Genomic DNA, 13,024 nt, shown 5'->3' on the forward strand with positions numbered 1-13,024 from the left:
GGCCCGCCCCGCCAAACGAGTCCCGCTGGAGGCCGGGCCGGGCCGGGCAGCCGCGGTGCTGGGACCTCCCCTGTCCGTGTCCCTGTCCCTGTGCCTGTGCCCGTCCCCGTCCCTGTGCCCATCCCTGTCCCTGTGCCCGTCCCTGTCCCCGTCCCTGTGCCCATCCCTGTCCCCGTCCCTGTGCCCATCCCTGTCCCTGTGCCCGTCCCTGTCCCTCGGCCACCCCGGAGCCAAGGGACGCCCACAGCAGCCCCAGCCCCATCTCCCAGGGCTGCATTTGGCACCGCCCCGGTGCTGATGGAATTTCTCTTTGGGAAAAGCTGCAGGAGCGCCGCGTTCTGCTCGATTTTCCCTTGCCAGCGAGCCGGCGCTTTTCAGGCGTTCCTTTCTCGGAAATGAGCAGCCCCCGGCGGAGTCCCCAACACCTCCAGCGCTTTGTTACTGCTCCTGCCAAGTGTTACATGGTGCTGCTGTCGTCGTGGTAACGACTACATCTCATTTTGCTTTTAATTAAAAGCTGTAGAAGTCTGGAGGCCGTGCTCAGGTCTCGCGGGGAGCACAGCCAGCCAGATGCTCAGAGTCACGATGACATTTTTTAGCTCTTTTTTCACAGGGGGGTTTCCCAGAAAGCTGCTCAGTGACCCCGATGTCCCATCTGACACGGGGCTAATGCCAGTGAAACGCTGCTATCCATCCCAAACAGATTCACAGAGCCCATTGCTACAGGGGCAAGGCTGGAATGTAAATCAAAAATAAACCCAATCTTGTCTGCTTGGCTATCACAGCAGAGGCTGCAGGAAAGCAGAGTTTCTGTTGCACACACTCCTCCAGGGGGAAATACTTCCCCACAAAGCACCTTTCCCAAATTCACACTGTCAGAAGCAGCTGTGGGTTAGGAAAACTGCAGGCATTGACCACTCAAACATTTCAGGTGCTGGAGATGGGCACAGGCTGCCCCCTTGCCCTCAGCCCGAGCAGGACCTGTGCAGGTTTGGGGACCCAGAGCAGGCTCCATCCCCAGCTCCAGGGGATGCACACTGTGTCCCACCCAGCCCTGCCTGCTGCCCACAGCCCCAGACCTCCCTGCCCTGCCCCATCCTTCCCTTCACCTCCTCAGAACCAACCACAGAATTCTAGGAATAGATTGGAACAGCCTCAGCCCTTGCCCAGAGATCCCCTGGGGAAAGGCTCAGCTCCCCTCAGCTGCCCACAGCGCCACCCTGCCCACCCTAACCTGGGAAATGGAAACCAAATCCACAGCCGGGATGCACAAAGGGACCTGAAGGAAGGAGGAATGCAGAAGGGAGCCAGGGAGAGGAGAGGAGACACAAAGGGCAGGCAGGGTTTCCCTGGGACTTCCCTGACCTTCTCCTGAGGACACGTGCTCTGCAGGGCTGTTGCTATTTAAGCTGCTGTATAAACGGCCATTATTGGGATGTCTGCACGCCTGAGGTCAGAATATCCTCTACAGAGCAGGATTTGGCCATAACTCTACACTGACCCAGTAAAGCTGGATGCCCTTTGGGGATTTGCTCCCTGAGCAAAGCCCCACTGAGACCCAGGAAGTGGCTCCTGGCTGTTGATGCCACAAACACTTCATCAACCAACCCTAAGGGGTTAAACGTTCTTTTGCATTCCAAGTTTCTTTCCCTGAAGGTTCAGTCCACTGAGATCAGTCCTTCCATGGGACTTTTGATTTGAAGCTGGCCAAATGTGAGTAGCTGTGAAGTGGCTGGGGATCAGCCTTGCTCCTGGGGGAGCTGCTGACACGTGCCAGCTGGAACCTCCATCCCTCTGCAGCTTTGCTGCAGGGAAAGGCCAGGGACAGCCACCCACACCGTGCTCTCAGGGGCCACATCCCTCCCCACGTGGGGGCCTGGGGCTGGGAAGCCTGTGAAGAACAAAGCTTGGCTCTTTGATCAGGAAACCAAACCAGGATTTTGGTTCTAAGCCATCCACTGCCCTGCAATGTCACCCTTGTCCTCCTGCCCCTGGCCACGGCACCAGGGCAGGCTGCAGGCAGCACAGGTGAGGTGAAACAGCTTCTTCAGAGAGCCACCCTGTGAGCTCATGCTGAAGAGTGTGCCAGGGTTTCCCAGCTCCCGTGCCTTTCTACTGAAGAGATTTTAGAACTGGCTGCCATAAACCCATGGAATATGGAGTCCAATTGTCAGTATTTTTTACTAAATATTTCGTAAGAAGGTAAAGATTTGTGTGGAGGATTTCCCACCATAAAATACTCCAAGAAACCAGTTTGTGCCTTTCAGTTTAATGTGTGGAGCCAGCAGCAGCTCCTGGTTGGGTGCTGTGGCCAGGCCATTGAGACAAAACATCATCCACCTTTTATCTGCTCTTGGTGCTGTAGCTCAGAGGGACTGCAGGGAGACCTTCCCCCAGTGCAGAACAGATTTTTGAACAACCTGGAAGAAAAGCAGCTTATAAAGTTCAGTCCATCCCACTTCCCTTTTACCTGAGGCATGGGCAGAACCTCCTCAAGAGCTCCCCAGTGCAAACACTGTTGCTTCTGCAGTAATCCTGAGATGCACAATTCCTCAACTCTGCTGAGGGGTTTCTGCCTCAGCACCTGCTGGGTTCCCAGCTGAGAGCTGCAGCCACCCTCAGCTACTCCATTTTTGGGACACTTGTTTTGCTGGAACTGTAGATCCAGTTGTTTTCCAGTTGTTTTCCAGTTTAGGATGATCAGCTGTAGGTCTCCCTTTCTCCCTGTCTCAGGGTACTGGGAAGCACCTGGCCCAGTCCCAGCAATTCCCAGTTTAGCACATGCAGTTCAAAGGTATTGAGCAGGGTTTGGGGTTTTCCCCCACTTTTTACTTCACCATTGCTGCTTCTCTCTTCTACTCTACCAAAAGACCAAATCTAAGTGAGAAGAAGGAAAAAAGTCTGTAAGTCCACAGCTTTCTGGGCTTGTATTCCCTTCTATTTTGAGCAAACTCAGTGCCTGCTATTTACCAGCTCATGCAGGTGCTTCAGCAGCTCCCTGGATATTTTGGAGGTCAGCAGGACCTGAATCAGCTGCAGCAAGAGGAACTGCCCAAATTCAGCAAAGCTGTGCCAGACCAGGCTGGAAAACAAGCTCAGGCTGGCTGTCACCTTCTGCACACACAGAGTGATCTCATCCCCTCCTCTGCCCGTCCTGAGCAGCAGCCCTGCAGCTCCCTCTCACCATCAGCTCCCACTGCCCAGGAACCTCTGCTCTGGGCCCCAAAACACCAAGGTGGAGTCCAGTGCCCTGTGGTGCCCCCTGGCTTACCTGCATGGTTTGTGATACCCCCTTGGCTTTCCTGGGAGGGAAAACAGCCAGTGAAATCCCTGTTTCCCCCTTTTTCAGACTGACCCTTCACAGACTTCTCTGGCACCCAAAACAAGCACATCATCTAAATCCCAGATTTTCCCTTTCCCACAGGGATGGACACATTTGGAATCCCAGAGGTAGCTCCTTACAGCTGCTTGAGCTCAGATGCTCCAGTGAGGTCGGCTTGCAAGGAATTCAGAGGCTTAGCTTGAAGGAAATGGACAGAACAGCTGCAATTTATTTATAATTGTGCAGATTAATCAGTCTAGGGACTGTCTGGAGACTGCTGCAATCTTCTCCTCCGAGTTTCCGCTCAGCCAGGTGCTGCTGCTGCTGCACTGGACATGTTTTGGAACTCTGTTCTTCCTGCTCAAAGCCATTTGTATGGAGCAATCCTGGTGCTGAATGCATTCACAAGTGCTGGAACTCCAGCAGAATGTGCATCCCTCCCTCCACAGCCCTGGAGGGTGGCAGGCTCCACAGAGCCCAGGTAATTTCTCCCACAGGGTAAGAATGTCTCCATGTGAGAAGAGGGAGTAGAGCCTTCAACAGAAACACAGGACACACTCCTTTGGTAGTCAGAATTTTATTTGCTTTACATCCAGGCTTATCATTGACATCTGAAAATAAAATCTTTCATTTACAAATAGGCTAGTGCAAATTAAAGGTAATTTTGGATTAAAAAAACAAAAACAAAAGACACTGCATGTAACACAAAAGAAATGTGTGTGTTAGGATGATCTTCCTGGAACAGCTGGTGGAGGTCGCCTAGGAGAAAACCAAAAAATAACCCAAAAATCACAGGGAGAGGGGGAGATTTAAAACAAAAGGCCAAGATACAATAAAATGACTCATATACAAAATTATCTTAATAAAATGGGTTAAGAGAAAAAGGCACAGAACATGCATATTAAGGAAAAGAGCAAGAGCAAGATTAGAATCAGCTGGCTCTCAGCACAGCCTGGCTTTCATCCTCACCCCTCCCTTCTGACCTGCCAGTGCCAGAGAAGCAGAACAATCCCATCCCAGGTGTGCAGGTCACTGATCACAGCCTTTCTAATTTTCTTGCAGCAAATTCTACCCTCTGCAAGAGCTTTTCCCCAGGCAGCCTTAAAATTCTCACCATTATTTGCTTCAAACACTGTTCTTGAGTAGAACTTCTGTGAGGTTCTGATGAAATGAGGAATGATCAGACAGGATGGCCCTGGGGTGACAGGAGGGGACATTGCTGGGAAAGGACAGAACAAGGCTGGAGAGCCCTGGGGCAGTGAGGGCACAGAGCACTGGGCTCCCCTGGTACCCAGCACAGGGCACTGAGCTGCCCTGGTACCCAGCACTGAGCTGCCCTGGTACCCAGCACTGAGCACTGAGCTGCCCTGGTACCCAGCACAGGGCACTGATCTCTTCCTGACCAACATTCCAGGCTCATGCAGGGGGACCTGAGAGGCTCCAGCCAGAGGGGACCCGTGGGACACTGCTGTTCCCTCAGGGGGAGGGCACAAACTGCCCCGGCCCTTGATGACCACTAAAGAAATCTCCAGATGTTACAGGATACAGCAGGGATGTTCCTGCTGTGCTCATCCCACCTTTTGCTCCCTCTTTTCCCAAAACCTAAGGATCCCCTTAGGCACTGTGGGGTTCCCAGAGGAAGCTGTTGTGTTCTTTGTGCCCTACAGACCATCTCCAAGCACTGATTGCAGACACTTGGCTCATCCTGATCTCCAGGAGGAACTGAGGAATCAGGACATCTGCACATTTGTACACAATCTTTAGGGGGAAATCCCTTTCAGGTATATTTTAACTCCAGCTCCTGCTTTGGAGGACTGTGTCTGGCCTTCTGCTCAGCTCTGAAACTCCTCTGAACGTGCTTTCCCCAGCAAGGCAGTGAACCCCAGGTACTGCTTGTAAAACATTCATCCATCTCCCAGCACAACATCTCTGCAGCACTCCAAGCCCCTTGCAGGGGAGAGGCTGAATGCTTCCCAACGGGTTCCCCCTCCCCTTTAACGACATCTCCAGTGATCTCAGCACAGCAGCACCTCCAATCAATCCTCCCTGCAGTCCCCACCGAGGCACTGTGGAATGCTGAGATGATGGTGCAAGAGACAGAAGACACCACTCATACACATGCAGAAAGTAATAATAAAAGCCCATCAAGAATGACAGTTTATTTCAGGTTCAGAAATGCAGCATAACATTTTTACAGCAGGTGTATGTGATGCTCAGTGATGACCACGGTTTCGGGAATCCACTCGCTGTGCTCAAAGGTCAACACCAGGAACCACTTACAGATTACGAAACCAAAGGCAGATGTTTTGGCTCACATCAAACAGGGCATTAACATACAGAGCAAAAAAAACAAAAAAAAAAAACAAAAAAAAAAAAGAAAATTCAGTGCTAAATTAAGCGTTTGCTTCTTATAAAAAAGAAGTCATCGTTTAGCCTGTCCTGGAAAAGTAAAGAGACAGCAGTAAAGCAAACGGCCGGCAAGGCGGGACAAATCATAGATCAAGCAAGAGTGGAGGGCTGTCGGGACGGGAGGAGGAGCCGTCGGCATCAGCTCGCCTGCAGACAAAGCAAGAGGAAAGACAGGCAGAGTGACATTCATTTACACAAGGGAGCTGCTCTGCACCCGCCTGGGAGCAGGGCCAGCGCCACAGCAGGAGGAGCTGTGCCAGGAGGGCACCGGGAGGCTCCCTGGTGGCACAGGGACAAAGCAGGTCTGCTCTCAGGTCGGGAGGGTTGGGCTATTTTAAGACAGAAGGACAGAACTAGTCAGGAATGTCAATATGCTGTACGCATCATGGTTAGTGGAGCTGTCTGCAACAGGGAGCATCATATTTTCTATGTTATACTTGAACACGAAATGCCATAACCTATAATGTATCTTCTTTAATATAATAAATAATCTACTTTTAGGAGGCTTACTCAGAAAGTGCAACAGGATCAGCAATAAAATAAACACACATTAACTATGTACATAAGCCTTTTTGTTGAACATACAATCTTTTTAACCCTAGCACAAGATCCCTTGAGATCCCAGGCCCAGAGCTGTTCACAGCACACACAAGCTCTTCAGCTGCTGGTCAGCCACAGTGGGGTGAGGTGGGAATATTCCCTGGGCAGAGATCCAGGCTCAGCCTAAATGCAGTATTAGCTGAGCACCCTCCTGGAACTTAGCAACTACACCACCCAGATCTTTGTGCACCTCACCTAAGAGCAGAAACTCTGGTGTTGCTTCATTATTGCTCCATTATGCCCTGGCAAGCAGAGCTGTGCCAGAGGGAAGCAGACAAGGGCAGAGCAACCTGTGCTCCTCAGACACAGAGCTCAGGCCGGGCTCATCCCACCTGAGTGGCTCTGCAGAGGTGCTCAGTCCCTCTGGCAGACCCACAGGGTGCTTGTCCTGCTTTCCTTTGGGCATGGAGTGAGCTGCTGCCCAGGCTGCTCCTCCAAGAACAAGGGACAGGATGGATGGGATAGCCAGCATCAGGAGTAAGTGGGACAAACAAACCCATTCCAGGCACTCTAGAGCAGAAGGAAATGGGCCAAGGCTGCAGGACAGTACTTACTCAGCTGGATGTGGCAATTTCTTGGGAAGCATTCAAGTGGTTTTCCTAGAAACAAGTTTCTGTGGTTTATTCTCACAAGCACATACGCAAGAAGAGGTGAAATCATCAAACCCTGGATTTGTGCTTATGGTTTTTTATTAACCTGCACACCTAAAAGTGTTGCATTTAGGGCCCAGGGCCAGATTTAGATGAGATCTGAATGAGGATGCAGAGGAAGGAGGGCTGTGCAGCTGTGTCCTGCACCCTCAGCATCAAGCACAGGACCAGATGGTGCCTCCTCCTCTTTTGGGTAAATCCACCCTTGAGAGCTTTATTTACAATTCAGGAGTACTGCTGAGAAATAGTTTCTTGGGGGCAGAGTAAAGGACAGTGCTCAGTTGTGCCACCTCTTTCCTTATGCTTGGCAGAAACAGCATTAAAGTAAATCAGGGAATCTCAAGTGGGGAGCTTTTAAAAGCACATTTTAGGCCAGGAGCTGTGCCATGTAATTGAGGCTCCTGACTTACCAGCATTGCCCTTGTGTCCCCTGCAGCCACACTGGCCTGAATCCGCTCCTGGGGGTCATGCTCTTCCCAAAGGACAAAGGACAGCTAAGCTGAGTCCTTGGGCTGTGGTGGGACAAACCCAGAGCGTGGCCTTGCAGTGTCCTAGAGTGGGTTGGGTTGGTCCCAGCCCATGGATGCAGGGACACCTTCTGCTAGACCAGGCTGCTGAAAGACCCATCCATCCTGCTCTTCTATCACCGAGTGAGTATGAGAATTTGATATTCTGATATCAGAAGTGATATCAGTGATCTCTGTGGCTCAGGCATTAAACCTGGCTTCCCATCAGCAGGCAGCTGCCAGTCAGTAGCAGAGTTCTGTTAACCTGTTTGGAAATACAGGAGTGCTGGCAAGGCAACAACATGGGCTACTGTGGCTATTTACAAAAATGTATCCAACAGATGCAGCACAGCTTACAGCAGAGAGCATTAAGCAGTGGAAAGCCTGTGCAGAAGACAAGAAGAATCATCAAAATATGGGTTTTTTTGTAGTAAAAATTAGTATGACTGTGGGTGGTTGTGTTTTCAACCTTTTCTTTTCCTTGAAAGCTGATTCTGTGCACTTGGCACTGGAGCTGTGGGCCTGTTCCCCAAACAAACAGCAGCAGCCTGCTGAGATCACCAGGATGCCAGGGCTCTGACAAACTCCATCTCCAGCGTGCCCCACGTGTGACCTCCAGACTCCCCAGGAGTGTGGCACAAGTGTGGGGCTGACAGGAAATGGAAGTTAAGCTAACACACACATCATGATGCTGTCCCAAGCTCGTCTCTCTTCTGCAGGCTGAGCCATGATTTGCTGCACTGGTGAGCACAGCTAATCAGCAGCCTGGGAACTAACAGGCTAAACCCCCATTTGCTGTGCCTCTTTGATTGGATTCTTCCTAACCATGGGGCTACAGCATACTGGAGCCCTACAAGCAGTCTCAATAAATACATTTATTAGACTGATTGTACTGGGGGCCTTTGAAACCACCAATTGCTTTGCCAAGGGATCTGTAACCTGCATAATTTTAATAGCAGCAATTCATATTTTCTAAAGGAACAAGGCCAAATTCCTCTCTAGTTTCATTCTGTTAACTCAGTAAGTTCTAAGCTTTAAGGGTGACACTGACCCTAAGTGTTTAAAGTGAAGTAATGCAGTTAAGACAAAAGGTTTTTATAATGCATTAATTTATAACGTGCAAAACAAGAGGCAGAGAGCACCTCTGCAAGTCAGCAGCTGCTAAAATAATCTAGGATGCACAGCTGAGCATTTCCCAGAACTTAGCTGGATAAAGCAACAGTAAACCAAGGTGTGTGCAAAGACCATGTAATGCAAAAAAAAATCTTTACACAGGGGACACAGGGAAACTTTATTGACTGGCATGTGAAAATATCACAAATATCTCACATCCAAACCCCTTGGGAAGCTCAGCTGCCAGCCCAGGCTGGAGCTCCCATGGTGGGCACAGGAGGGGGACCCAGCCCAGCTGTGCATGTGTCTGTGTCTCTGTGTCCTTCTGGGTCCCAAAGGGACCAAAAGCAGTGCTCAGTTCCCTGGGTCCTGCACACAGCACATCTCCATGCACTCACTGCCCTGCAGCGCTTCCCAGGAGCGCAGTGGGAGCAGGAGTGGGAGCAGGGACAGAGGGAGCTGCTGTGTCACAGCCCAGCCCTCCAAACCACCCTGTCCCCTCCTGGCTGGGGGGTGGGACAGCTCCCTGTGAGCTGGGGCACCCCAGCCTGCTCCTCACCAACCCAACCAACCTGGCATGGCAGCTGCCAGCATGGGAATACAGCAAAACATGCCTTGTCCCATGCACACCCTGCTTGTTTAAAAACACTCCATTAACCTCAATTTCAGATAAGGACAGTTTATAGGAGAAGCAAGCCTCTTACAAGAGAGACCTGGAAGTGTGGGGCCTTCAGAAGAGCTTGGTAAGAAACCACATGGCTTTTCTTTGCCCAGTTTAGCCGTTACAAGAGAAAATAGAAAACCTAGAAGGTACAAATAAAAGCAAGATTCAGGTAAGAGGGAACACAAAGCAGCAGATCAAATCAACACATGCACAAAGACACACAGAGTCAAGCCCTCCAGCTGCTGTAGAGGACTGTGAGCACAGTTGTCTGGGTGGAGATATGTGTCAGTAAGTTAGCTAACATCAGTTATTGCAGAAGGAAAAGTCAAGGCAGCACAGACCTTCCCCAAACATTGAAGACCTCATAAACAATGCAGAATGGACAGAGAATATCAGTAAAATCGGTTACTTGCCTAGAGATGTCCATACATGCGACTATACACTGGTTATTGTGACAGTTACCAAGCAATTTGTTTCCACATATTTGGTTAACAACGAGTGACATGCCAGAAACTCCTTTTAGTCTAACAGGGAGGAGTCTAACGGACGGATTACAGTGGGCCGAGTAGGTGAAGGGGGCGGTCTTCGACTGGAGAGAGAGAGAGAAGAAACAATGAGCACAAACACTGAGCACAGACCCCGAGCACAAACACTGAGCACAAACCCTGAGCACAGACCCTGAGCACAAACCCTGAGCACAAACCCTGAGCACAAACCCTGAGCACAAACCCTGAGCACAGACCCTGAGCACAGACCCTGAGCACAAACACTGAGCACAGACCCTGAGCACAAACCCTGAGCACAAACACTGAGCACAAACACTGAGCACAGACCCTGAGCACAAACACTGAGCACAAACACTGAGCACAGACCCTGAGCACAGACCCTGAGCACAAACACTGAGCACAGACCCTGAGCACAAACACTGAGCACAAACACTGAGCACAAACACTGAGCACAGACCCTGAGCACAAACACTGAGCACAAACACTGAGCACAGACCCTGAGCACAAACACTGAGCACAGACCCTGAGCACAAACACTGAGCACAGACCCTGAGCACAAACACTGAGCACAGACCCTGAGCACAAACACTGAGCACAGACCCTGAGAAACCCTGAGCCACAAACCCTAAGCACAAACCCTGAGACAGAACCCGAGCACAGACCCTGAGCACAAACCCCTGAGCACAGACCCTGAGCACAAACCCTGAGCACAAACCCCTGAGCACAAACCCACAGCTCTGGCTGTTGTGACATGGACATGCACGTGCTCATACACACCACAATCCTACTGCCACGTACACCAAAGCCAGACACCCCTGAGCATGCACAGAAGGAAGGAGGACATGGGTTTGCCATTTCTGCCATGCTTTACCCTCTCACCCATCACTGTGCACAGCCTGGGGGTTCTGCACACACCGCTGCCTTCTGGAGCCACGCAAACCAGCAGGGCAGGGTGGTTATTCCCTGGTTTCAGGGGTCAGTCCCAGCCTGGACACTCACAGAGCAGACCCTCAGGCACAGGACTGGGGAAAGCAGCCTGCAGCAGCTTCAGGTCTGTCTTGCAGGAGCAGGAAAATCTGCAGCTTCTTGCATACTTGGGCAAACTGTAGCCCTATCAATGGGCCTGTATCTGAGGCACATTTTGAGGCTTTAAATCAATGGCCAGTCTTGAAAATGCCAGTCGTGGCCAGGGCTGCTGGATTCATTCATTTACTATGAATGCATTTTTCTATCAACTTCAGGAAGTGCTACAGGGTCACAGATTTTTTGGGAAGACTTAGGTGCCTTTGTTTAATTTTCCTGTGTACTGAAAACCCCTGCATTTTAATTTGGACTCTGACATCCTCTGATAAGAGACCCCAGAGCAAGAGTTATCAGCAGTGTGATCTCCAAGCACATCCTACCTGCAGTCCAGGTTGGCATTTATCCTTCCCTCCCTTCCCCAAGGATAACACCCAGCTCTGCTGGAGCTGTAGACAGTCCCTCTGGCAGCTGTGTAACACAAACTGTGCAAAAGTGCAGGAAGAGCCACCTCAGGGCTGTGCGGAGGTCATTCCCTCAGCTCAGTTACAAAGAGTATTATTTTGTTGCTGCTCCATTCCACCTCTGCCCACGCAGAGCCTGAGCTGACATTGCCTGCACAGCTCGCACAGTCCTGCCCGGCACTGCTGTGTGCTGGACAAACAGCCTGAGACTGTTCAGCCTGCTCCCTTCACCCAGCTGTCCAGCACCCTCCAGCCTGCTCTGGTGCTGCATTTATCCCAATCCATGCCTTACAGGGTGGTTTTGCTCCCTTTCTTTAGCAGGAAGTACCAGGTACTCTCTCTCTATTCCTTAACCCAGCCCAGATCACCAGGAGAGCTCATGGCTGCACCCAGGCTCTGAGCAAGGTGGGAGCTGAGGCTGGTTCCCATCAGCTCCAGCAGAGCTCATTAATAAATTTTAATAATAATAATAATAATAATAATAATAATAAATTAATAATTTGCCCCAACAAATGTGCAGCCCTTCCTAACCCATCCTCCACCTGTGCAAGTAGGGACATTGGTGGCTCTGAAGAAGATTAGGCAGGAAATGTGTCTCATTCTGCTAAAGCTAAACTGAAGATGAAAAGAATGTAACAATGTGTTAATTTTCTTTGAACTGGAACAAAATATGTGAGACAAATTTACACTTGACAAAAAAAAAAATCCCGTTTGGCTCAAAGTGCATCTTGTGTGACAATATTCTCTTTTGGTGAAGAAATGAGAGTTTTAATCCCTACCATGCAACAAATACAAAATATGCCAACTAAAGCATTCAAGTAAATCAACAAACTAAAAAAAAATAGGCAAAATATAATTTCTTCATGGTGTATTTTTCTTACAGGAAAAATGTTACTGTGTTAACTATTGTTTCTTGTGTTGCTCCAGTGTAGGTCTTCTGGACTCATTTCCAAAATTTGTAGTTTCATAAAGAACCACTTCTAAGGCTCTGCATTTCTGCTGGGTTGCATTAAATTATTCCTTTGTTGAAATGCCTCACATTGCATTGTTTAGCGCTTACTGAAAACATTGTATCATATGTATGCAATTGACAAACAAGGGAAAATGCATACAGCTGTCTTCATATCAAATTTAAAAGCCCAAACATGCATTTTAATACCAGGTTAAATGCAGCCCACTGGATTCAAATAATGCCATTTAGCCAAATTGCCATTTAACACAGCAGGATCAGAAACTGGAGAGCACAGTGGGAGGATTTCCTGGATATAATCAGTCAAACCAAACCTGAACCACAATCAGGCCCAAGCCCCGTTTCCCCCTTGAACCAGCGCTGTCACTGCACCCTGGCCTACTTTGAATTTCCACTCAAGCCCGGTGCAGACCTGAAGGGAAGAACTCCCCATTAGCTCTTCCCCACTGCAGAGTGCCAGGTGCTTCAGGAGAAGCTGATTCCCCCAGGGGGATGCTCTGATCAGGAGCTGCTGCTGAGCCACCCATCCTTGTCCCTGTGCACTGCCCTACAGACAGGAGTGCTCGGAGCAGGGAGCTCTGACCTGGGGAGCTCTGTCCTGTCTGTGGATGCTCTGACCCGTCTGTGGGTGCTCTGACCCATCTGTGGGTGCTCTGACCCGTCTGTGGGTGCTCTGACCCGTCTGTGGGTGCTCTGACCCGTCTGTGGGTGCTCTGACCCGTCTGTGGGTGCTCTGACCCGTCTGTGGGTGCTCTGACCCGTCTGTGGGTGCTCTGACCCGTCTGTGGGTGCTCTGACCC

The 13,024-nt window shown here is 50.3% G+C and overlaps 1 protein-coding gene across 1 annotated transcript in view; it reads right to left on the reverse strand.

The window, feature by feature from the left end:
• Window positions 1-5,450: 5,450 nt before the first annotated feature.
• Window positions 5,451-13,024, reverse strand: part of DNM3 (dynamin 3) — a 155,096-nt gene continuing 147,522 nt past the window's right edge. Inside the window, exon 21 of the mRNA XM_014309328.2 lies at window positions 5,451-5,878. Coding sequence (XP_014164803.1) covers window positions 5,815-5,878 — 64 coding nt within the window. The 3' untranslated portion in view covers window positions 5,451-5,814. The remainder of the gene's footprint in view (window positions 5,879-13,024) is intronic.

This window comes from Geospiza fortis, unplaced genomic scaffold (genome assembly GCF_000277835.1).
Source record: "Geospiza fortis unplaced genomic scaffold, GeoFor_1.0 scaffold5, whole genome shotgun sequence".
NCBI classification, from domain to species: Eukaryota; Metazoa; Chordata; class Aves; order Passeriformes; family Thraupidae; genus Geospiza; species Geospiza fortis.